The sequence below is a fragment of the Xenopus laevis genome, chromosome 4S (assembly GCF_017654675.1).
Source record: "Xenopus laevis strain J_2021 chromosome 4S, Xenopus_laevis_v10.1, whole genome shotgun sequence".
Classification (NCBI taxonomy): domain Eukaryota; kingdom Metazoa; phylum Chordata; class Amphibia; order Anura; family Pipidae; genus Xenopus; species Xenopus laevis.
In genome coordinates, this window is record NC_054378.1 from 47846681 (window position 1) to 47872516 (window position 25836).

Sequence of the window (25836 nt, forward strand, 5' to 3'; positions counted from 1 at the left end):
GTATTTCTTATTCCAGGCAAATTCTTGCTTCCCCAAGACACATTAGAGCAACACCATTGAATTTATAATCAGCTCTTTACCTGCTCTATGAATGTAGAGACCTTAACCTTCTAGTGAATCAGTCCAACACAAAATCAGACACAATATTGATACAACTGTCTGTAGCACTATGTGACTGTATTCATTGCCACTCAATCTGGTTTTGAAAAACAAAAGCAAATCTGTATCTGCCCAGTTGATGGAAAGTGATTCGCATGCAAATAGGATGCCATAACATAGAGATAAATGGGAAGCCTGTTTGGCTGTCATATTGGGTCACATGACTTTCAGCTGGATCGCATGGAACCATGAAATCCCACAGAACTGCAATGAACAGGTACAAATCCAATCAAATGTTATTTCCTGTATGTTTATGATATTTTTTAAATAATTTTGCTCAGATATTCTAATACATAAGGCTTATGACAGTTTTTTTTCCCATTTTTTTCGCCAGCTCAGACCAGGCGAAGTGCATTGGAGTGCATAGATCTTCCTTATTCTGCTGTTACATACATCATATTTTTAGTAGAAAAAGTTTCTAAGTCCCAAAAAACGCTGGCGTGATAACCTACAAAAGTCCTTTAATTTTTTTCGGGGTAACCGGGTTCCCCCATACATTTTCTAACATATGGAACATAAACTATACAGTGGGCTCATGTGTAGGACATTATAACAACTACATTTCATTTATTAAGGTTCCCTGGACTTGTTTAATGTAATGTATTTGCTGCAACATACAAGTCTATTCAACTTTATAATTTCCCACCGTATGCAAATTAGCCTGAGCGAAGACCTCTAATGAAGTTGCGCTAGGCATAAATGAATGCTAGGGCATCTTCTCTTTGATTGCCGAAGTAACGCTAGTGAAAATTCGCCAGTGTTCAGCACATTAGATGCAACTTTGCATTATTAGTAAATTAGTGTCGTCTGAGTGAATTGTCGTCTGAGTGAAGTGTTGCGATGGCTGTGAAGCAGTCGCTGGCGAATTTTTGCCGCTTAGTTAATTTACCTCTTGGTTTCCACTAATTGGTTACCAGGCAGTGACTTGAGGGACGGGGGGCACATGAGTCATAACTATTGCTTTGCAAACTCACTGAACTGTTATGTCCTTTAAAGTCGCTGACTAACTCAGAGTTAGAGAGCTGCAAAGCACAAAGTAATGATCTGGCTATTATGTTAGACATCCAGTTACTCCAGCTTTTATACATTACATTTTTGGCTAACTAACTATATTAGATACATTTTTTTATTTTGCACAGCCTGTCTATTTATCCAGTTTTTATTTTTACACTGAACTGTTCTTTTAAGTTGCTTGTAGCATTTTGCTACTGTTAGGACCAGACCCCCCTCTGCATTTCAAAACATAAATGTGACTAAGAACATACAAAGAAATAAATAAAGAAAACTTTCTACTCACAGAAATATAAAATTAATTAAATTAGTAAGTAAAATAACTAATAGCAAAAGCATTAAAATCTACACATGTACTGCAGTGCAATATATACCAGTATATATTTTACTTCTGTTTCCTATCTGTATAAAAAAAATCTAATGTTGGTTCCAGAATCCAGATGACAATATGACACCAGCGATATAGGGGCCGTTACATTTCAGCAGCTCAGTGGGGATGCACTAATGTTGATCTGAGATCATGCTTTGCATATAGTGTTGAGTTGCCATGAATGGGGAGCCCACACTTTCTGTGCAGGACAAAAAGAACATTTGCTCTGTATTTTGCTTCTCTTTACTAGCCATAAAATGAAAATGTCCATAGCAGCTGGGTTGGATGTTTGGGACAAGTTAAGGCAACATGTAGCATATTAAAGTATGGTTAATAAATCGTATACATTTCTACCATTCTTCGAATGACAGTAATTGAAAGATTGTTCAGTGTACAGTTCTACAAATACCAAAAAGCAGCCATTCCAATATTCATAATGTGGCAATAGTTTGTGGTTGTTGTCTTCAGTGGATCCTGCGCACCATGGTAAGTAGATGCTTTGGTCAGTATACCATTGGTCTTACATTGACTTCATACAAAGGAATTCTTCTGATAACAGTTAATTTAACCTCTATAGAGTGTCTCAAAATGTTTATTTTTTGTTAGGCGTTGAGATGAAGAATTTAAAACTTGGGAAACTCTGATCTGTCTGCTATGCCCTCTGTTCCAGTATACTTATGTAACTAGTTCTAATATGGAGTCTCATTAGGATAAGAGTGCAAGCAAATGCAGATCAATGACGTTCTTGCGGCTAATACAGTGGTGTTGGTGAACAACAGTTCCTTTGACGTTACAGAAGAATGCTTGTAGATGTGCAATATACCTCATAGAGTCCACCCATAACCCATTATTTCCCTTTTACCAGGAAATAAATCTTGCCTTAATACCAAGATCCTCCTGTTGTGGTGTCTGTGGCTGGTGGTATTAGGAATCTGTTTCCATAGGCGTTGGGGTCAGGATGATTATGGTGGTTGGAAGGAGTATATCTACCTTTATTAAATCTTTTGCAAAATACAGTTTTTTCTGTGTGTTTAATGAGAGCCAAAATGTTATTGGAATTAAGACTCCTGAGGGACAGCCTCCATGACCTTCTGAAGGAGCGCCGTACTAGAATCTATGTGGAAACACGAAAAGAAGAAGCAGTTTTACTCTAACTGCACAAATTCTATGCAAGTACATTTATGAAATATAATCATGTCTTGTATTCAATATCATTATTTATATTTTTTATCATAATCCTAAATGCAGCTGAATGAGATAACTTTGTGAAGACTAAACAATATACTCCACAATAAGTATATCTGAGACTTACGGATGCCATGCAGGAGCCAGTCGGGTTTCTTCTGCCACCAGACCCCAAAGAAGTAGACAGGAACACCGGACAAAACAATGATAAATCCAATTCCACACTCAACTGGTGTCATGTAGAATGACACGACGATGAGGAAGATGCAGGCAAGGATGAAAAAAATAGGCAGCAAAATGTTAACCTAAGTGGGGGAAAAAATTGGAAAACAGTAAAATACTTGCTGCCAAAATGCATGCCCTCAGTAATATCTGTTCATCAACAGGTCATTGTTCCTATGTTTCAACATGCTGGATGGCTTCACTGATATGTAATAGCTGAATCTGAGTACAAGCATAATTTAGAAAGTGTTCAGAGTACTGTCACTAAATCTCATGAAAAGCTTTGGTGTGTCACATCTACAAAGAAAGATTTGCGAGGCATGCATACAATATGTTCTCTGTTTAGTGCTGCTGAGTTATGGAACAATTGATGCAGTCACTGTGCGAATCAATGCTATTTATTAAAGGTACTTGTGTACAAAGCTGCTCTTTGAACTTCCATATAGTTACACCACCTGATGTGAATTGTGCCCATCAATTACGCCAAATTTATGGGTAGAAATCAGAGTAACTTGCAACTGAAATTGCACTTTACACACTGCACTTGTAGTCGTAAATGACCCTTTATATACAACTCAAAAGGATTAAAATCTGTAAAAGAACTGGCAGGAAATACTATTTATTACTATTTATATAAGGTCCAACCTCCTATGCCAATTAGACCCTCACACTGTGAAGGAAATCCAGTGACGCTATTCCTGCTTCTGAGTTCTCTCCTGGATGTCCTCTCTGCAGGCATTTGAGGTTCACGTTGTGTGTGAACCACACAGTCTCACAGCAGGTAAGATTCAAGAGGAAGCCATGAAACAATAAGCCATGGAGCAATAAGGAAAAGGAGTTTGGAAACCAACAGAGTTCCGCTCCACCTATAATATTTCTGGACATCAAAAACTGACATCAAAACTGCTTGAGATAGCAAGACTAAAACACACTTCAATGAGAATAACCTAAAACTATAGAACTCACTTCACTCATAGTAACATCCCCTTTAAAGTACACAATCGCCTATTTGTTTCAATTCATGCTATTTCAAGTTACGGTTATTTATTTATATCTTCTGCTTGCATGTAGTCACACACAGTGGAGAAGAGGTTGGCCCAAAGATGTCTGCTTTTGCGTATTTGGGCTGACCTACACTTCCGCTCTGCTGCATGTGATTACAAGAAGTCATATCAAATTCAAATAAACTGAGATGGCCATGGAGCTGATCCACTTCTCAGCCTGCAAAAATATGCAGGCTGAGAGCAGCGGAGCCTACACCTCCATGTGCACATGCCCTTAGGGCAATAACACAATAAGGAACTTTTAGTATGTGGGGAAATCACCCCCCAATTGTCTGAAAGTTCTTGTGCAAGCACTTGTCAAGCGAATGTTGATTGGAATTGCAGACTGTATATTTCCAAGCAACAATTACATGGCAGCCCATGCACTTCCAGGTGAAAGGCACAATGCACAATGGCAATGCCTGAAATCACCCCCTCTGCCTTTGTAATGGAGTTTATAGCAGAAGAATGCAGATAAGAGATATATTGCTGCTGTTATTGTGGAAATATAGGCTATTTTGTAGGCAAGAACACTTACCACTTTAAGCAAGAAAAATGCAGCTTTTAAATTAATGTACATGGTTTCATATCAATTTAAGGAATAATAAAACTGGCAACTATTAGAAAAATGGAGGAAATGGTAGAATCCCTTTAACAGACAATAAAGCTTATAGACTAACAAGCAAAATAACATACTGGCCCAGATGTAACTTTATACTGAACACTGTGCCATTGCCTTTTTCTAACCTCACAACGTAAGGTATAGAATTGCACAGATGGCGATAGGAAGTCTGATCAGGGCAACCAAAACATACCAGGGTTTATATTTATCAAACAGTGAAGTTATCGATCGCCACAGTCCTCTCAATGACTCTCCATTCATTTCTATGTAATTTTTAAAGGCGTATTTATCAAAGGATGAACTTTCACTTTCACCCATTGATAAATACTCTTTTAAAAATCCCATAGAAATAAATGGAGAGTGGCGGAATTTCACTCTAGTGGACTGTAGTGATCGCTAAGTTCACTCTTTGATACATGTACCCCCTGGCAGGAGTCTGGAAAAAGTTGGCCGAGTGACACTCTGTATGAAATATCTGCAGCTGGTGCAAAATTACATAAGCCCAACTGAGCTCATGTCAAAAAGGGGGGTATATTCTGAGCGACTGCTGGGGCATGTTTGATACAAATGAACAACACAGAGTTGCATTATTAGTAAAAATGTGACTGTGTGTTGTACTCTGTATTGATAGGAAACATGAAGCCTTTTTCAATATCTGCAGCCACAGATCGATTGCTTCCAAATTCTTACCTTGATAGGCCTCTCTAGTTCTGGTTTCTTGTAACGGAGCCACATCATTCCAATTATAGCCAGGGCTACACAAAGCCAGTTAAAGAAGCTGAAGAAGTTGATTACAGAGAAGATGTCATCAGAGAAAGCATAGAGGAGCGTCATGGCGCACTGCAAGGCAAATGAGGAAAAGAGCAGAAGCAGAGAATGAATGAATCAATACAAAAATCAATACAACTGCTGCACACACATTTTCACAGATCTTCTTAAACATGATGGGACTCAATAAGATTCCTTTATATTAATATACACTAGGAAACAAAACATTTTACATGGAACAAATTTCCTTTCTGATCAATTGGAGCAATGGCTCAGAATGCTGTACAGTGTCAGTAATGCTAAGGGCCAGGAAGTCCAAATGCTCAATGTCTCATTTATGTTAGTAAAAGTTTAATAAAGAGCCTGATAACAAATGTTTTCTAAAAGGTGGTCCTTAACCCTATCTCATACAACAGACCAGGGTGTACAATTTGGGAAAATGTCAAGGGAGTTTGGAGCTTCTCTATATAAAAGTAGAGGTACAATACACCTGGATTAGTGCAGCCTGCCCAAATATATATTACAGTATCAGCTGCTCACATTGACTCACAGTGAATATTAGTGAAGGCATTGGTGTCAGAAGTCTTGGGTGGATCATGGCTAATAAGGATGGAAGATGCCCTTCTCTGGCGCCCACAAAGAAAAGTCTAAAAAAAGATAGAAAATGATTTCATAGTTAGTTCTTTTATTAATTTCTCAAACATTTGTAATAAACCAAGTACATTGATTAAAAAAAAACTATTTCATCTTAAAATAATATACCATAAATCATGAATAAATACTGTAATAATAAATGCCTCTTTCTTATATTTAACCTAAATTATGCCTAAACTACATTAGACATTCCTTAGTAAGAGCTTCAGCCCCTACCAAGAATATACCGGGAAGCTTTACAGATCAACTGGTAATTCAATGCATTTTTAGCATTCCAGCAAAAAGAAGAACGCACTGGAAGCTAACTCTGTTCCCTTTCACCTTAATGTGGAACTCAGGGTCCAGAATAACTTCAGTAGTATACAAGGCTATTACATAAATATGTTAAATAAAGGATCTTTTTTTTTCCTTGAAACAGCCAAAAATATTTAGAATCCCCAATGCCCCATTACCCTAACAGAAGTGATGTAGTACATGGGGAGCAAAATAAAAATCACTTTATCACTGCATTTTAATGCCTCAAATATAGTGATTTATATAGTTTATTGTGCTGTCTTTAAAGGAGCATAGTGCAAGTACAGCAGATTCTGCATTTCTGGTTGGCTCTTGCTCTATGCTGCACCAATGTTTATGTGGCAAAATGTGGAGTAACAGATATGCACCAACATTCAAATGGTTACTCCTATATACGAAAAAGCCCACACAGGAAAAAAACAAAAGAACAATTATTAAAGTTTTTATCTCTTTGTATTTGAAGTGCCTCTTTAGATTTTTTTCAATGAAATTTTTGTATGTGTATTTATAAAATGTGATTGTTTCATTATTGTATTTCTTATTCTGCATATTTCCATCCTACAACTGAAACATTATCTGGTTTCAAGGGTCACTGACCCAAGCAAACAAAAACAGGATTAACCATGAGAGTTTAGTGTTAGTTATTATTTAGTACTGCTTATCCATGTTTTCCAACTTCCAAAGTGCTGCCTGGTTGCTAGGGTATTTAATTTCTAGCAACCAGTTGAAATTCCCCATCTGACAGAACAAAAATATAAATATTTTAAAACCATAAAAAATGAAGACTATTTTCAAATACGTTTATAATGTCTGCATTACACAAGTATCTATAATCTGAAACCTGTTACCCAGAAAGCTCTGAAATTCAAAAAAATCTGTTTTCTACAAAGTGCCTTGTACTTGAGGATAACTAAGCTAGCAGAATCCTCAAAAATTATTGTTTTAATCTATAAGTGCTTTTAAATAGCCTTAAATTATAGTGTTCCAAATTACTGAAAAATTCCTTATTATAGGTCCCAAGGATTCCAGATAATATATAATATCCATATCTGCACTAAAATGGAATTTTAAGGTGATCCACCCCTTCAACAAAAGTGCAGTTACTGTCATAATTATCACAGTGACCATAAATATTGGTAATTTTTATTACTAGCTCTTCAAATTTTTTTATTCCAATATACATATAATTGGTACATATATATATTTATGGCCACAATTGTGACAGCAACGGCACTATACAAATGTATGGGGAAACTGTTCACCTTAATCAGTTATACTGTGACTTTTTACTAGGGATACACCGAATGGTTTGGGATTCTGCCCGGCCGAACCGAAACTTAATTTGCATATGCAAATTAGGGCCAGGGAAGGAAATCGCGTGACTTTTTGTCAGAAAACAAGGAAGTAAAAAATGTTTTCCCCTTCCCACCCCTAATTTGCATATGTAAATAAGGATTCGGATTCAGTTCGGTATTCGGCCAAATCTTTCGCGAAGGATTCGCAGGTTCGGCCGAATCCAAAATAGTGGATTCGGTGCATCCCTACTTTATACTGGTTTGCAAATATCTTCAAAACTAAATTTACCTGGAGGATGTAAAGAGGGAGCCGTTTACTGAACCAAAACATGACAATCCCACAAATACTGGTATAATCCAAGCCATGACCCCCAGATGGTAATTCCCAAAATCCTAGAATACAAAACATGTGTTGGTTGATACAGAACAAGAGTTTATACAAAAGTGTGTTTAATACAAAAATTAACAGCAGGCTACACTTAAAGGCTGAATTTCGAATTTGTGAAATTTTTAAAACTCTATGAAATTCGACTTGGGGGTTATTTCTAAAAAAATAAGATATGTAAAATTCGAATATTCTCGACCCGAAAACTAGGATCAAATTAGACTAAACTCGATTCGAGTTTTTTATCAGAAAAAAACTTGAATGTAAGGAAAGCTACTAACATGTCCAAATTGTTTCCTGGACCTCTCCCATTGACTTTTATGAACTCAGCAGGTTTTAGGTGGTGAATGGTCGAATTTGATTTCTTAAAGGGCCAGAGTGTGATAAATCTCGAAATTCAAATTTGAATTAAAACTAGAAACGAGTTTGGATTATTCACAAATCGAATTTGAGAGTTTGACCATAAAAAAAATTTGAATTCTCAATGCGACCCTTAATAAATCTGCCCCTTAGTTCATAATTATAATAAAATGATTTTATTATTATTATCCTTGATTTACATAGTGCAGACATATTTTGCAATGGTTTACATAAATTACACATGATTTGCATCAGTTTCTGCCTCGAGCTGCCTCAGTGAAGATAAAAATCTAAGATTCCTTTTACACACACACACTACAGTGAAGCTTATTAGGATGGTAAGAGGAAACCAAAGTGCTAAGAGGAAACCCATGCAAGCACAAAGAGAACTTACACAAACACACACAAACACTTCCTGCAAACAGTGCTTTGGCAAAAATTGAAGCAAGAACCCTAGTACTGCAGGGCAGTTATATTTCCTGGCTTATTCCATGAATACAGGAAAAAGAATAAGTAATCTTACGCCCCATTAATGCAGTTTTTTTGTCATATTATGAAGTGGAGTTAATCACAATTAAACACACAAGGGGTAATTAGGTACTACATTTTTCCAGTTAAATTAACTCACATATAACCAATCATTTGAATAACCAATCCTACCTGTTGATTGGTTGCTACAGGTGATTAGCAAATTTGCAGTTGCAAACATTGAACCTTTCATTACATTACCCTCTGCCTATTTCAAGCATAAACATTAAAAAAAAATTAAAAATGTAAAGGGGGAACACTTACAACAGCCACAGCTTCGGAATTCAACATCTGTTCTGGAGACAGAGTAGTGAAATATGCCAAGTTAGTAAGAACATAGACCAGGGTTACAATGGGCATGGAAATGATGATGGCACGAGGGAGATTCCTGAAAGAAAACAAAGTTTCATCAGTGTACAGACAAATGTTTGGATGAAGCATAGAGTTGCTTTCTAGTTATCATAATAATCTATACATAGTCTGTAAATGGCATTTAAGACCCTTGGCCAATTCTCTCTGCAAAACAAGAAATCCTAATTTTTTTTTTTTATGTGAATCTGTTTCAAATTAGAAAAAAGATTTTAAAGGTGATAATATTGTGATGGGGGTGCTTTAAGAATAAGATGATTTTAAGAATGGGCCAAATTCACTAACTAGGCGCAAAGCTCACACTTAGAATTAGAACAGTTATTGCTGCGCAAAGACAACTCTTCAACATTTTATAGTGTAGGGCCGGCATGTCCAAAGTGTGGCCGGGGGCCAAATGCGGCCCGTCTTAAAATTTACACTGGCCCTCAGCCTCCATCATGAAATTAATAATAATGCGGCCCACCAGCACAGTGCAATCAGGAGTCGCCTAGCCGTAATATTTGGGCACATTAGTGAAATGATCTGCAACTTGGTCTATACTGCTGCCTGTGTGCTGAAGGTGTTAGTAATAGACACATACTGGCACATAGGGACGCGCCGCTTCACATACTTCTTTAGGGCTGAAGGTGTCAATAGACGTACTGACGTGCCAGTACAGTAAACTACATGCCAGTATGTGTCTATTGCTAACGCCTTCAGCACACAGGCAGCAGTATAGACCAAGTGGCAGATCATTTCACTAATGTCCCCAAATATTACGGCTAGGCAATTCCTTGTTTAAATGAGTTAAATGATGTTACTGGTTCAAAGAATGTCAGGCTGAATGGTCGGCCCCCACACATTTTCACCTCACCAAATCTGGCCCTCGTTGCAAAAAGTTTGGACACCTCTGGTGTAGGGGTTGTGATGTCTTAAAAAGCAGCTACACGTCTCAATACATTTTTGTCATACTTTTGATTTTTCCTAACCTAAAGGTATCTGTCATTTTGTGAAGTCATTGCATGTGACTCTGATTTAGATCTTCAATATCATGTGGGGGAATTTAACTTCAGACAGGATAAGCATTTAGCAAGGACCCTTTGTTTTGCATTTGTTGGCACTTAAAAGGTTGAGAAGGATTGGTTTTTCAAGAATTAAGCAAGAATAGATGAGGTTTAATACAATCTGTGTTTGACTGAAGGGGATGTCTGTGGCAAGGACTTCATATTAACTTCCCCATCAGTCTTTCACATACAGTAAATTAGAAGTAGAGAAAGAAGATAATCTTACTTGAAAGGTTCAATCATCTCTTCAACAACAAAGTTCAAGTAGTTCCTGCAGAAGTAAAAGTGAGGAATGGATTTTGTTAAACAAATATCTTGACTGAAGGCAGTATATGCATTTATTTATACAATCCTAGCTGTTACATTGGTTACCCTTGTTTGAACAGAAGACTAGGGGGTATATTTATCAAAGAGTGAAGTTAGACATAACCACAGTCCGCTAGGGTGAAATACCGCCTCTCTCCATTCATTTCTTTGGGATTTTTAAAGGCCTATGTATCAAAGGATGAACTTTCACCCTTCAATAAAACATGCCTTTAAAAATCCTATAGAAATGAATGGAGAAAGGCTGTATTTCACCCTAGCGGACTGTGGTTATCTCTAAACTTCCCTCTTTGATAAATATACCCCTAGGTGTCTCTAGTGCAGTGATCCCCAACCAGTAGCTCTTGAGCAACATGTTGTTCTCCAACCCATGTTGCTCCCAGTGGCCTTAAAGCAGGTGCTTATTTTTGAATTCCTGGCTTGGAGGCAAGTTTTGGTTACATAAAAACCAGGTGTACTGGCCAACAGAGCCTGCTGTAGGCTGTCAGTCCACATATAGGGGCTACCAATAGCCAATCACAACCCTTATTTGGAACCACCCAGGGACATTATCATGCTTGTGTTGCTCCCCATCTCTTTTTACATCTGAATGTTGCTCACGGGTTTAAAAGGTTGGGGATCCCTGCTCTAGTGTAATAATTGCATAGCTTTAACTCCTTAGCTTTGCTTGATTAGTCTCGCTCACTTGTTAAATCAAGGATAAAATTATTTTGATGAATGTTCTTCAACTGAAATAAAAGTTGTTTATATATAAGAGAACATTGGAGAACATTCACAGATGCATGTTGTCTAATAGAATATCAAGATGTTCTGCAAAATTGAGAAAAACTTCCTCCCTTTTCTTTATAATCTTATATAAACAAACTGAGCATATGGGATATATAAATGTTGTCCCAGTGGGCTAATTATATGATACCACATCTTTTTTATAATTCCATTATATATTTACGCAGTTTTAAAAGTCCAAGATTGCTTGCCACACTGGAGTTCAGATTTTAAGATTATATGGCTTTGCTGTCAAGGCGCATTTAACATTATGCACTCAACTAACCAGTTTTCCTAAACTACAGTAAAATTACAGGTGTTTTCTAAGATGGCATTATCTCGTAATAATATTAGAAGTAATTGTTTTATAAACTTGAGGTTGTGTTGCAGACCATTTCGTGAAAACTTGCCTATTTAGTGTCCCTTTTAAATATGTTTTCTGTTGCAATAACAGGTTAGTGTGTTATGAAGTTTGCCTCCTTACCATCCACCATAGGCAAAAAGCCCACTGTACAATGCCAAGACCCACTGACCAACATTGGTGCTAGTTCCTTTAAAGGCATTTTCTGGCTTCAGGTTCTCCACATCCCCTTTGGAAGAATGAAAGGAAAAAGACTAAGTGCATGTTAAAATAACAGAACATGAACATCTCTGAAAATAAATACACTCTTTATAGATAAACAGCCATATTCCAGATGGATCATCTATGATAAAACTGAAAGCATTCTCTTTTCTGTTAGCATAACTATGGTTACCCCAGTTCTTTATTAAAGGCTAAAGCACATGTTGTTTTTAACTAGTAGTTTTTTTTTGGTTTTGTTTTTTTGCGACTCCATAATATGTAAACTAAAAGCTGCATACAGTAGCCTATTTATGAAATGAGTAATTTCACAATATGGGAGTTTCTGCCATCGTCCAGTCATTTTTTTCTACTAGACATAGCAGCTGAATTTGTACTTAGAATTATTCTGTGGTATATGCTCAGTGCTGGGGGTGGTACAAGTTAAATAATTGCTTTTCTAAGTTCTGAAAAGGGAAGGTCAATGTCAGATGCAAGTATATCAATTTCTTCTTTTATTTCTTTACTGAGTAAGAGGTAAATATTTTTGTGCATCATTCTAATCTCAGGTTTGTTTTTAGAACAGCTAACTACCAAGTCATGCAGATGACAAACAGTGGGAAACATCATCATCAAAATACAGATTCACTGTAAATAATATTCTTTTTTTTGTATACCATAATATCATAGGCTATTGTGATCTCCTTGCGCTCGCTGCAATGCTTCCTGGGGGGCTCTGGTCACCAATTATTTTTTTTTAACTTGTAGAGGGGCCCTAACCACCAATTTTTAAAAAAAACTTTTAAGGGGGGGCCCTGGCACCACAGTTTTATTTTTTTACTTATAAGGGGGCCCTGACCATCAATAGCCTTTTCTAACTTGTGTGTGTGGGGGTTACATTTTTTAGCGCTGATGTCTGTGTGGTCTTTTAACTGTGGTGTGGAGTGGGCGGGATCTGGGGTGGGGCCAAGAACAAAATGTTGTTGTACAGGGCCCCGTGATTTCTAGTGGTGGCCCTGCCAGAACCTGTAGCTTTGCTCCTCTCTTAGTAAGACCTGGCGTCATCCAATTAGCCGAGGGCTCCTCCCGAGGTCAAAGGTGGCTGTCAAAGGCAGAAGCAAGAGCTGAAACCAGGGAGCCTAGTACTGGTTCTAGATTAGGGTGCTGAACGTAACATTATGTGAGTGTATGGAGGGCTGGAGTATCTATGGATACTGGGTTTCATTTGATTGACATTGGTCTTTTTTTCAACACAACTTAACTATGTACAGTATGTTTAGCTCTTTAGTTGTAAATATATTAGGGATCATCTTTATGCACTGTATAAAGAGGGAACTAAATAAGACCAGAGTGAAATAGAAGGCAGTACAGTATGTGTAAAGCTAATCTGACTGCATTTTCTAGACAGATGGATTAAAGCTGATGTGCTCCTTCTTACTTATGTGTTGACAGGCACAGCATCAGCCTATGTGCAGGCGCACAGAGCTAATTTTGGTATGAAAATGCATACTTTTGTGTTTTTGCCTGAAATTGGCTCCTTGTGTGTACAAACAGGCTGATTTTGTGCCTATCACTGCACTTGAAGGAGCAAATGGGAGCACATTAACTTTTCCGCAGAGGCAAAGACAAAAACAATCATCTGCCCTATGTGCTACTAGCCTAAACCTTCTAGTAGCTGTAGTATTACACATTTCTATCAGTTGCAACTGTTAAGGAAACATAAGCAAGTTACCTATTATTACAGGATGTTGAGTGTATGTATTTTGTCTATTATGGAGATGCATTACAATAACAGGGCACCTGACTTGTAACATCACTCATTTCTGCCACATTTTCTATAGAACATTTGGACATCCAAGTTTTGTTAAACAAGCCAGAAATAATGTGGGTGATATGCAGCTGAAAATATAATTTCAGCCACAGACAATACTGAAGAATATAACCATTCGGTTCATGGGTTGGACTCTGACTCAGAAGACAGAACACAGACAGTAGCAATAATCAAACATTTTTCGAAAAAAATTAACATACGTCTATATATCATTGCACAACATTTTCTGATAGCATGACGATAGTTTTATAGTGCATTTATCTTTGCTAACAAGAAAGCAGGTTCTTGACAAACCTAAGTTTATCCTATAATTTATGGGTGTGACTCCACAGAGAGTGCTGCCTAGACAAAGGGAAGGGAGCGTTTGATCCATGTGACTGGTTGCTTGTAAGGCATGTGAGGTTTCTCGCGGCTCTGCTAATCTGCCAAAATAATTTGTCACATGGGGCCCCATCCAGAGTGAGAATTGTTGGTTTTCAACATGGATTTAAGCATATATTTTTTTGTTGCCTGCAGTAGTTATGAATTGCATTAATTAACCTAATGTATCTACTCTGAATAGTATAATACATTTTATAAGATCTAGAGCTGTTTTTTAATTATTGTTATTATGTTGTTTGAAAATATTACACCCATGTGAAGAGGGAAAGCTATATTATATAACCTGATTATATGATAGTTTTATCTGTTTGTGAATGCAAATCGTTCTTGCATGCAGCGTGTCTGCATGTAGTCATTAATCTTAAATAGGGATGCACTGAATCCACTATTTTAGATTCGGGCAAATACTGAACAGAAGACCTAACTTACATATTAGAATTTGAGATAAACATATAATTATATGCAATGTATAGCAGTGCAGTAATTCATGAAATCTTGTCTTCTTCAACCTATGCCCCAACATGTCATTCCCTATACAAAATTAACTTGTCCTTTTCTTTTTTGTAACGTTTTACATATTTTAATTTTATCCTAAAGACAGTACAGAAGGCTCTTGTACATCATATATGTTAATGTGTGTATGTGGAAATGTGACTGGAATAATAAAGGTGCAATGCAGCATAAATGATCAGCATAAACTCCAATATACTTGTCTTTTTCAAGCTATTTTTAGTGTACTTCGACTATCGAATAGTCCAAAATCCGATTTGAATTTGATAAAAATTTGGCTATTCGAATTTGGGTGATCCCAATGGTGTCTAATAAAAGGGCAGCCAAGTTTGGGAGTTTTACTTTGAAAGCAGCTAGTAAGTTGCAGGTAAAACTTAGTCCCTTTGTAAAATGTATAATTAAGCAATAGAATTCTTAATGAATCAGATGAAAATTAAGCGTAGGACTGGCCAGATATGGGATGACTTTGACGTAGTTGGCCAGCTTAAATATATTGCAATATATGGACAAACAATCCCTGTTTTGTTTAAAGGGTAAGGCATTTTTTAGTAGCAGTATGCACAAATGTTTCTGTCTTAAATATATTGATAATGGGTTGAGTGCAGAGGACTCTTGTGTTTGACTATATGTATTTTGTGGTCACACCCTCATTGCACCGCTGCCTAATGGTTTTAAAAATTAGTTGTGAGCACAACTTTCTCTTGTTATATATATAGTTCTCCCAAAAAAATAGTAATAAGCACCACAGTCCTGGAACCAGCAGAGAAGCTTGCTTGAATAAAGGAGCAGAAAAGGCAAAGCATTATACTCACTGAGTAAAGGTTTATCTAAAGAGGTATAACAATAGGGGAGCCTTCCTATTGGCTTCAGGAGGTCCCATGTGTACAAAACAGATGATCTTCTAACAGATATAACTGTGAGACCCAGTAGCTGAGGCAACTCTGCCAATGTACCACTTTGACAAATATACTGTACAAATTACATCAAAAGTTATTAAGTAAATATAAAAATGACAGGTAAGCATATAACTCAGTAGAAAAGATCACTGAGTTGGCCTTAGTTAGATTAAGTCTGCTTTAAAAAAAACAAAAAAAACAACACAGTCTGCCTGTGACTTGCTGTGTAGGCTGCAATTTGCAGCATGTTTACTTAGAGACTTGCTTAGAAACACACTGCAGTCTGCCTGACATAGGTAAGGTTTCAAACTGCAACACAGTATTAAGTTTAACTGCATTACTGTTGAGACAATTTAAGAGTTTAACTAGATGGTGTGGTATAAAGGAACAGCACAGACAGCAGACAGCTTAAGCAACATGCTGGGCCAAATGATTGGGATTTAAAGGTAATCCTCTTAGGCAGAGATTTTCTGATGAGGCAAGCAGCGGCCTCATCATATTAGTTCCACCTGAGGTGTTTCACTGCTCAAATAGTGGCTGACAAATAACAATTGGTAGAGGAATTAATTTGTAGCAGGAGCCCAGGGCAGGAACAGAATTAAAGCATAACATCTTTACTATATTTACTTTGTAACCTCTCAAACACTAATGAGTCTTTGATAATTCACAATATACAATATTTTACAGGAAAAACAAATCATACAAGTGCTCTTCTGTCATACAAGAAAACTGAAAACTGTCCCATAAATATCTTGGATGACCATGATTATAAGTTATCCTGGAAAAAGAAGCACACCATACTTCGGCTCCTGCCTTTAAAGCATTTATTTCAGTAGAAATGTGGCACAAGCTTTCAGGGACAACCTCTTCCTCAGAATGCACCTAAGGAAATGGTTCTCCCTAAAAGCTTGTGCCACATTTCTGCTGCAATAAATGCTTTAAAGGCAGTAGCCGAAGTATGGTGTGCTTCTTTTTCCCCTTTTTCCAATAGATTACTGTGTTGGGCTTGAAGCAGCCTGGGATTCAATGCACCCTACAATTATTAAGTAAGAGGTGTGCTGAATACAAATAGTTTTTTGGACCATGATTATAAAGTTCTAATATTTTTATTTGAAACTTATGTTATGTAATTTTTCTGAAATCTGAGCACATCAATTCACAATGAAAAGTACATTCACTCATTAGAGGTGTATTTATTGGTACACTTGTATTTATTGGTGCTATTTAAAAATCAACTTTATAATAAATACAATTGCATTTATCTTTTAGGCCTACGTTACAGAGTACATTCAATTAGACAGTGTGCAATTCATTCCATGAGTCCTAACTGACCAAGGTACAATACCAAAACAGGTCCTCCTGTCTTACGACAGCATGAATTCATTTTGATCTTGCACCTGTCCTTTGGCATAAGACACCAAGGACCCGATGTAACAATGCTCAAGCCTTCGGCTACCAAAAACAAGCGAAAGCTCCTAAACTCTCTTGTGGTTTCTTCAATCGAGTATTTGGGCTTCCTGACAATCTTTTTTTTTTCCCCTTGAGAGGGTTTTTCAAAAAACATAAAAATCTTGACACCTAAAACCTGCCAAACTTTTTTTTTGGTCAGGTGATCTCTGAGGCAGCACACAGACCATCACGAAATGGTGGTTCAAGGCAAGAGATGTAAAAGGGCAATATTTACTTAAATATATATACCAGTTTGGTAATATTCTTTAATATGCCACTTAATATGATGTAAACTATCTGTTGATATCTGTGTTCATTTTGGGGGTATAGTTTTCCTTTAAGGTGGCAATACATATAACATAAAGATCCTTTATGTTATCTGATCAGTCAGTCGATAAGATGAATGGATAGTTACCACACAATGGGCCATACACAATTATGGTCAACTTTCTTTTGTTTGTTCATTTGGAACAACACTTTAATCAGAACAACAGGAAGTGAAGAAGACCAATGGTCTGGTCAACAGGGTGAACTGGTAGAAGATGTTTTCAACATGCCTAATCAATGAACCAATATCCTCGATATATAGATATCAGTGTTAATATATGTATGGCCATTTAATGTGAGTGCAAAAAGTGAAAAAAATAGCTACCTAGCACAATTCAAACATCCTCACCTTTCCCAAGTTGAACAAAGCCAAGAATGATGATCAGACAAAGAGCCAGTAGCTTAGCTGCGGCAAATGCATCTTGTACCCTGGTAGCTGCTTTCACACTGTAACAGTTTATCGCAGTCAGTAGCACTGAAAGGCAAAGAAGAGTTGAGTGCTGTTAAAAAGACTTCACATTTTGGAACAGAAAGGATGCACATAACAGAAAAAGTATTTGCCAAAGTATGATTAATGACTGAGACAGGTGCTGTTTTATGATACTAGTAACAGTTTTTTGATTGATAAACTGTGTAGGTTTGGGAAGAGTTTCAATCCAGCCAAAAAAGCAAGCAAGGTATATAGCCAGTGTATGTGGAAATTAAAATATTAATGGGAGTGGATAAGCAGAAGAAAACATTTTTGCATAAGTGTTAGCAGTAGCACAAAACGCATAAGGCAACAAGTATGCATGTTTCAATTTAAAAAACTTGTGATTCTACATGCCTAGACTGGAGAGTGGCTGACAATTTTTTTTCTTTGGTTTATCTGCACCCTATGCTGTATGCTCAGGGCAGTGCAACTTGGATTCCTATATACAGGTTAGTTACAATATTTGTATATGGTATACTTATGGGAATCTTTTGGTTGATGTATATACCAACTTATTATTAAAATATCTCAATATCAGTTCTAATCCAGGTCTGTTAATCAGCAGCTTCTGCTATATTCTTTCAGGATTTTTTTTAAATTTCTATTGGCTGCTGATGAAAGTGATCATTGTGTATGTATGGTAGGGGTCATACGGTGTAAGCTCCTGTTTTGTTTACAGGTCCACAGTGATCAGAGTAATGGATGTGCCAGAGCACCCACTCAGTTTTATGTTGCACTCCAGGGAGAATGTGAAAATATGGGCCTAAACTAAATTTTGTCTCTGGTTTTGATACTTCTGATCAAATAAGCAGTGCAGAGTATAAATATATCCATAAACATTAACATAAAAAGGTCAAATTAATCAACCTGTTAACACTATATACTAAAAGCAGCTGGTCACTCACTAATTTTCTTTTTTATCATTTTGTGCCAGAAATTAGTCTTTCTAAAACAATTTTAAGTAAATAAAGTATATTGTTAAACCAGTTAAGTGGCACCATATCAGACTGTAGAAACCTTTGTGTATTTAATATACTTTAAGTACTATCTCTGTAAAAGTTCTAAAAATAAAATTAATGTTTAGGCCTCATACACAAGAGCTACAGTACAGATGCCATAGCCATGTTAGAAAGTGTAAACGTTGAAAATGTAATACTAAATACTACTCTTTAATTTTATTGTAGCTGAACCAAAAATGTGATCAAATATTTACTGTGTTATAAGGCTAATACTAACTGGCTTTATAGTGTGACTTAAAGGGGTGGTAATTGTTCTGTTTTTAAAAAATGTATGTTTGCATTTTTTGTCAAGTTTTATATTCTCTCTCTCTCATATTTCTTTTATTTTTACTAGGGATGCACTGAATCCAGGATTCTGCCTTTTTCAGCAGGATTCGGATTCAGCAGAATCCTTCTGCCCGGCCGAACCCTAATTTGCATATGCAAATTAGGGGTGGGGAGGGAAATCGTGTGACTTTTTGTCACAAAACAAGGAAGTAAAAAAACGGTTTCCCCTTCCCACCCCTAGTTTGCATATGCAAATTATGGTTTGGGTCTTTCGCGAAATATTCGGGGGTTCGGCCGAATCCAAAATAGTGGATTCAGTGCATCCCTAATTTTTACCACCCTAAACATTCTTTCACAGAAGTAATATGGGAAAGGATGAGACTAGTTTAGCTTTTTTGAGCTGTAGTTCCCCATTGTTATTACTGTGCAAATAGTTCCCTGGGAGCAATGTGAGGAATTCTGGCAGAATTTCCATGCACGGTAGCTTTCTCTGCTGGACAGCCAACAATTCTTAACCACTCCATCACAGTGAGTGTCTCTTTCTTAGTGGAAAACTAGTTCTAGTACTTAAGGGTATATTTATAAAAGGGTGTATTTAATTGTACACCAAAATGTCTGAAGATTGGTGTAAGATTAAAAACCTGTTTATGAAGCTGCAGAATTTTTTACAGCAAGGTTCTCTATGTAACGGTTCTGAGTGCGCTCTTTATAAAAGTGCAAATGAATGGCGGAAGGCATACTTTTCAGTAAACTTGGTGAAGTACATTGCAGTGCATGAAAGTGTGTTCATTTTATGCATGTTTACTAAGTGGGTACGGTACGCCTGTAATGATTTCTACTAAGGGATTCACAGCATTTTATAAGTGCCTGAACAGTCTACATTAGACTTATTACAACTTGCTTTTTGTAGAATAGTTCATTGATTGCATAGGTGCCAGTACATTTGAGCACTTACGAGGGTTAAATCAGTTGTGTTGTCTGCTACAAAATGGCACACAGCTTTATATCAGGCACCTTGAGCATCTAATTTCTTAGTAGCCCAAACAATCAGTCGCCTGAAAAAGCCTGAAAAAGCCTGGCGAGGCATTTTCAGGCGACTGTTGAAAAGCGCATCGCCTCGTGTGGTTAGCACAGGCGTTTTTACATAGGCGCCCATACAAAACTGTCGCCTGCGCCGGTCGCGGCGACTGGCGCGGCGCTTTGTCGCCGCGACCGCAAACGCGTGGCTATCTCCCCGTGTGGAATAGCCCTAAGTGCTAAAGCCCCCGAAGTCAACAGCCAGAGCATCTGAAGCTGCTATGTAAAAGCATCAGGCAAATACTTTTATGGCAAAATTATAAATAGCATTCAAATACAATATTATGATAGATGATAAAAAGTTTTTTAAAAAGGTATTTTCTGATGTCAGTTTCTCTTTTATACACATATATTAAAGGACCAGTAACATTAAAAAATTTTTTTTAAAAAAATTGCCTTTTCTGAAGACAGTGTCGGACTGGGGGTCCAGGGGCCCACCGGGACTGCTGTCCAGGGGCCCCTCGGACACCCCTGCTCCCTTGCTGCGCCGCGCTGTGTGCTCACTCCCTTAATTTATATGCCAGCGTACATGCGTAGGCGGCTCGGCGCAGGAGCGCATGCGGCTCGGCACAGGAGCGCATGCGCAGGCGGAGCGCCGCAGGTGCCCATGCGCATTTAGCAATTTTAGCAATGATTAATACAATGATAGGGAGGTCTGGCCCGGCGGGGGCCCATGACGGGTCGGGGCCCACCGGGTTTTTTCCCGGTTTCCCGCCGGGCCAGTCCGACCCTGTCTGAAGAGGAGTGCAAGCGGAGTTTCGGTAAGTTATTTCTTAATAAAGACTTTGCGATTGTGATGTTACTGGTCTTTTAAGGGAAGGTTCCTACATTTTTTCCATTTTACTACTCATACTTTTCTCATAAAGATGGTTATTAGGAAGAAGTATTAGGAAGAAGTAATAGCACTTTTTTTAAACATACAAATGCCCTCTGAAATTAAAGCAGGACTAAGTATTTATAGCTTTATTATATTGCATAATAGGACACTGGAATGTTGTTGAGTTTGTTGGGTAAGAATGCAGGACTGGCTTTTCAAGAGTATCCCAGCTGAACATAAATTCTGAACCAAATACCAAACATTAAATGAAGGAAATGTATTTGTACTGCATTTACTATGCACCTACTGTTGACGTCCCTTTGTGAGTGATTGAATACATTGCACTTTGAATATATATATATATTATGTGTGCTACCTACAGTATTTCATCTAATGCTGCTATAGTCCAGGATTCAGCATATTCCTTAAAGTCACACGGCAAGAGGCAATAAGCTTACTACTGGGGGAATGTAATAAAAATCGGTAACAGAGAACCTAGTCACAATGCTAAAAGTTATGCCTTTGTGCAAACATATTTTGCTTTTCGTGTTTTTAATATAGCTTTTGCAATCCTAGAAACTGTTTAAAAATGATGTGCTCTAGATAAATGCCGAAGGCAGCACAAAGTACACCAGTTTAAAGATACACACCAGCAAGCAAGCAAGCCCCAATTATGAGGAAGTCCTTCTTCCTGCTGAAACCAGTTTGACATTTGTATATTCTGAAGCTTAATAATGCAGTAGTAACTGGGCGGGGATGTGTGTGGGCTGAACATGAGGGCAGATGAATGGAGGGTGGAGATTCTAGTATGTTACCAGTAAGAACACGTGCTACACTGAGACAGATACTACTATTATTATGAAGCCTGGAAGAAGAATTTAAAGGGCAGCTATTAATGTGGTACCTAATGTCAATTTCTACTGAAACCCTTACCCCATAATAAAATCTGATGCAATAAGGAGTGTATCTGTAGGAATAACGTATTGCTGTTCTATATTACTGACAGAATAGGGATTGGTTGTGCTGCAAAATGCAAGGAAAGAACACTTAATTAAATGAATGTCTGAGCTAATAAAATGTTACTATATACACCTTTAGGCTTAAGGTAGCATTTACCGTAAGAAAAGCCACATTAAGTTGCAGGGCAGCCAGACTTGTGTTCCTGTAGAAGATGCAAATCTTGCACCATAGAGGTAGAACATAAATCGCACTGACTCCAAAGTCCAGCCATGAGGATGGGATAGTGAAATGACATATAGTGAGACTTGCTACTCACAGCCACACAAAGATGACATTCCGTGTAACACGCAAGGCAGCACTATGGGTCAGGGCACACGCTCAGATTCGGGGTAGATTAGTCGTCCGAAACAGAAACACGGGTGGTGAAAGATTAAAGCGGAGCTCACCCTTCCTTGTGGCGTCTCGGCCGCAGCTCTCGCGATACTCCGGCAACTCCAAGCCGGCATCTGCAGGACAAAACTGTGTATCGCTGTTCAGCGCTGGCCAGTCCACATCAAGACTCGCCACACTTGTTCTTTGAAAAAAGCGGCTTTATTCAAATTGCAATGAGTGATAACAGGCAGTGGGTAAGTGGTGCGAACTAACGCGTTTCGTGCCCTCACTATTGGCACTTCATCACTCTGATGAAGTGCCAATAGTGAGGGCACGAAACACGTTAGTTCGCACCACTTACCCACTGCCTGTTATCACTCATTGCAATTTGAATAAAGCCGCTTTTTTCAAAGAACAAGTGTAGATTAGCTTAGCCTCCCACCGGCTAGAATGAAAATCACCTTTGGAAAGTGAAGTGCTCCGAGTGCCATCCTGCCGGCAATTTACATTCTAGCCGGCGGGACGCAGTTCGGGGAGATTAGCCCCCCGAAGAAGAGATTTGTCGCTGGACTTATCTCCTCGAATCTAAGCGTGTGCCCTGACCCTTAGGGCAGAGTCACACGTGGATATTCAGGGAGATTTAGGGGTATATTTATCAAAGAGTGAAGTTAATAGTGAAGTTCCGCCACTAGAGTGAAATTCCTCCACTTCCCATTCATTTCTATGGGGTAAAGGCGTATTTATCAAAGGGTGAAATTTCACTTTCACCCATTGATAAACATGCCTTTCAAAATCCCATAGAAATGAATGGAGAGCTGCGGAATTTCACTCTAGTGGCGGAACTTCACTCTTTGATAAATTTACCCCTATGTCGACTGGCGACAAATCGCCTCTTCTTTGGGCGACTAATCGTAGAATGTACATTCGGAGTGTTTGTTTTCCAAACTCACAAGGAAACCAGGCGACTTTGGAAAACAAATTGCCATTAAGCCGGCGATTTAGATTCTAGCTGGCGGGAAGGTAGTTCGGGTGGATTAGTCGCAGGAAGAAGATGCGATTTGTCGCTGGGCGATATGTGTCTCTGCCCTTTGGGTTACTATGGCAACATGACAGTTCTCCCATTGTCCCTGCGATTCACATGGTAGAGTCCGTTTTACAAGGAACCTATTCTGTGTGTTTTTGAGGGTGCAGTATACATTTCCAGCATGTGTGGATATTACACATATATATATATATACTCACAGATACAAAGGCAGGCCACGAGCTTGGCCGCATCATCGGGCACGGGGCAGGTAGGGAAGACGGGCTTGAGCAGGTAAGTAGCGAATACCAGAGCCACGATGTATTGCGATGAGGGCCGGATGATGAGCAGCTCCACCCAGAGCTTTAGGAAGGCGGGCAGCGCACCGTAGACCTCCAGCACATACGCATAGTCCCCCCCGGACTTGGAGATGGTGGTACCCAATTCTGCGTAACACAGAGCGCCCACAATGGAGAAGAGGCCGCACACGGCCCATATCAAAAGCGACAGCCCGGGGGAGCCCGCCTCTCGTAGCACACCGGTCGGGGTGACAAAGATCCCGGAGCCGATGATGGTGCCCACTATAATAGCCACCCCATTGACCAGAGTGATGGTGCGTTGCAGCTCTACCGTTCCGCCATTACTGCCGGTAGGCTCCGCGCTCCCGTTCTGATGGAGCATCTTTTCAGCAGCCTGCCGGTCCTCTTCCTCCATCTTGCTCGCTCCTGACTGCCTCCGCTTCACGCTGCCCGCTGCCATGGCACTGGCTTCGCCTACAGGGAGACTGCGCTGGGTGCGACTCTCTCTCTCTCTATAGTTACCCAGGTGACTGCGCTGGGAGAGCCTTAAAGTGTAACTGGCTCTGTGCTTTCCCACGTGCTTTTCTTCGGTGTTCCGGTAACTAAAGTCTAAGACCCCCTTGCCCTAAAATGGTCTCTTCCGCTTGACAAGGGTTCTTAGTGCCAACCTTGCCAGTGCCACACCGAGAAAGAGTGAGAGTGATGAGCAACCGGGCACTGCTCTGACTCTGTCTCCCCACGCCGTGTGGCATCTGTCTCTCCCGCCGCTCACTTTTATCCCTTGTCTCTCGTCACACGTCACAGCAAAATACCTACAGACAATGAATATTGATAGGAGCGCGCCCTCTGCAGGCCTCACAGACAAAATATCAACTATTACTTCACGTAGCAACAGCCATTTGATCTTTCAACCTAATTATCAGTTCATTTTTGGGGAGGGACCTTGTTTATATCTTAATAGCGCTTGTTTTTACACCGAGGTTCTCAGAGGCTCTTGTTTTTTTCTTACTCTTAGTAAACTTTAGTTCACTTGGCAGGTGTTAAAGTTAGGCATGTGGGACATTCTGTGCTCTGCCAGAGAAATGCCAGAGAAAGGTAGTGCATGGCCACAAATAGACCCTTTGTACGTTATTTTCATCTGCTACTTATTATGGATACAGTGCACACATTCTCACTTTTAGGGGCCTAGTTATCAAGCTGTGTAAAACAGTGGAGAAAAACATCACCAGTGCTGTTGCCCATAGCAACCAATCAGCAGTTACATTTCAGCAGTCACCTCTATGTTAGAAAACAAATTGATCTGCTTGATTGCTATGGGCGACATCACTGGTGATGTTTTGCTCCGCCACTGTTTTACACAGCTTGATAAATAGACCCCTTAGTGTATTCAATTTAAAGTGACCAGAAGTGATCACAATCTACCTTCATTCATTCAAATGTGCTTAAAGGGCAACTGTTGCCAAAATATATTAGCCCCAACCAAAGGTGCGGGCTCCAGTTGGGGGAAACAGTAGTTTTTTTTTAAAAATGCCTCCCTCCAGTGCTAGGCCACCCACCCACACCTGGAGGGATCACCCAGTTTGAGCAGCCATGTTGAGAAACAAGCATGTTTATAATGAGCGAATATTCTTATAGCACTGGACATTTTATTATTTTTAACCACTCTGGACACTCTATCACTTGAATCATTCACAAGGTTCATTATTGGAAAGATACATCTGGAACTGGAAAAAAATTTTTCGTATTGATATTACACAGGACATTCTACGTTGTTTTAATCTGTTTTTATTATTCTGATGGTTATATTAGACATTTCCTACACGTTCCCCTTTTGGATTACTAACTACGTATTTATGGCATTTTTCACTTAGTATTTATTAACTATGTATTTTTCACTAATTATATAATCACTTTTACCAATTAGGTCTAATTGATACGCTTTTAAATGCTACTAGCATTAATTTCCGGTATGCTTGACAAAGGGGTTACGCCCGAAACGTTGCATCCGCAAATAAACGAGCAAGGGTTTCCCTGCTTGGAATATCCTGTTGTGCCAGTGATTTTCTATTTCTGTGTCGTGGAGGCTGCCAATACCTCCTTCATCAAGCACCAGGTTTCACAAGATTTGGACAGCCAGTGTGTGCGAGGGGACCCCCATTCCTATAACTTGCTCATTATGCAC

The 25836-nt window shown here is 38.7% G+C and overlaps 1 protein-coding gene across 1 annotated transcript; it reads right to left on the reverse strand.

Annotated features, from left to right (window-relative positions):
* Positions 1-1767: 1767 nt before the first annotated feature.
* On the reverse strand, positions 1768-24390 carry slc7a5.S (solute carrier family 7 member 5 S homeolog). The gene is given in 10 exon segments (NM_001096373.1): positions 1768-2654; positions 2853-3030; positions 5303-5452; positions 5931-6027; positions 7913-8016; positions 9161-9284; positions 10535-10579; positions 11882-11987; positions 17700-17825; positions 23577-24390. Coding segments are annotated over 10 exon segments (1524 nt in total). The 5' UTR covers positions 24115-24390; the 3' UTR covers positions 1768-2598.
* Between the last annotated feature and the right edge of the window lie 1446 nt (positions 24391-25836).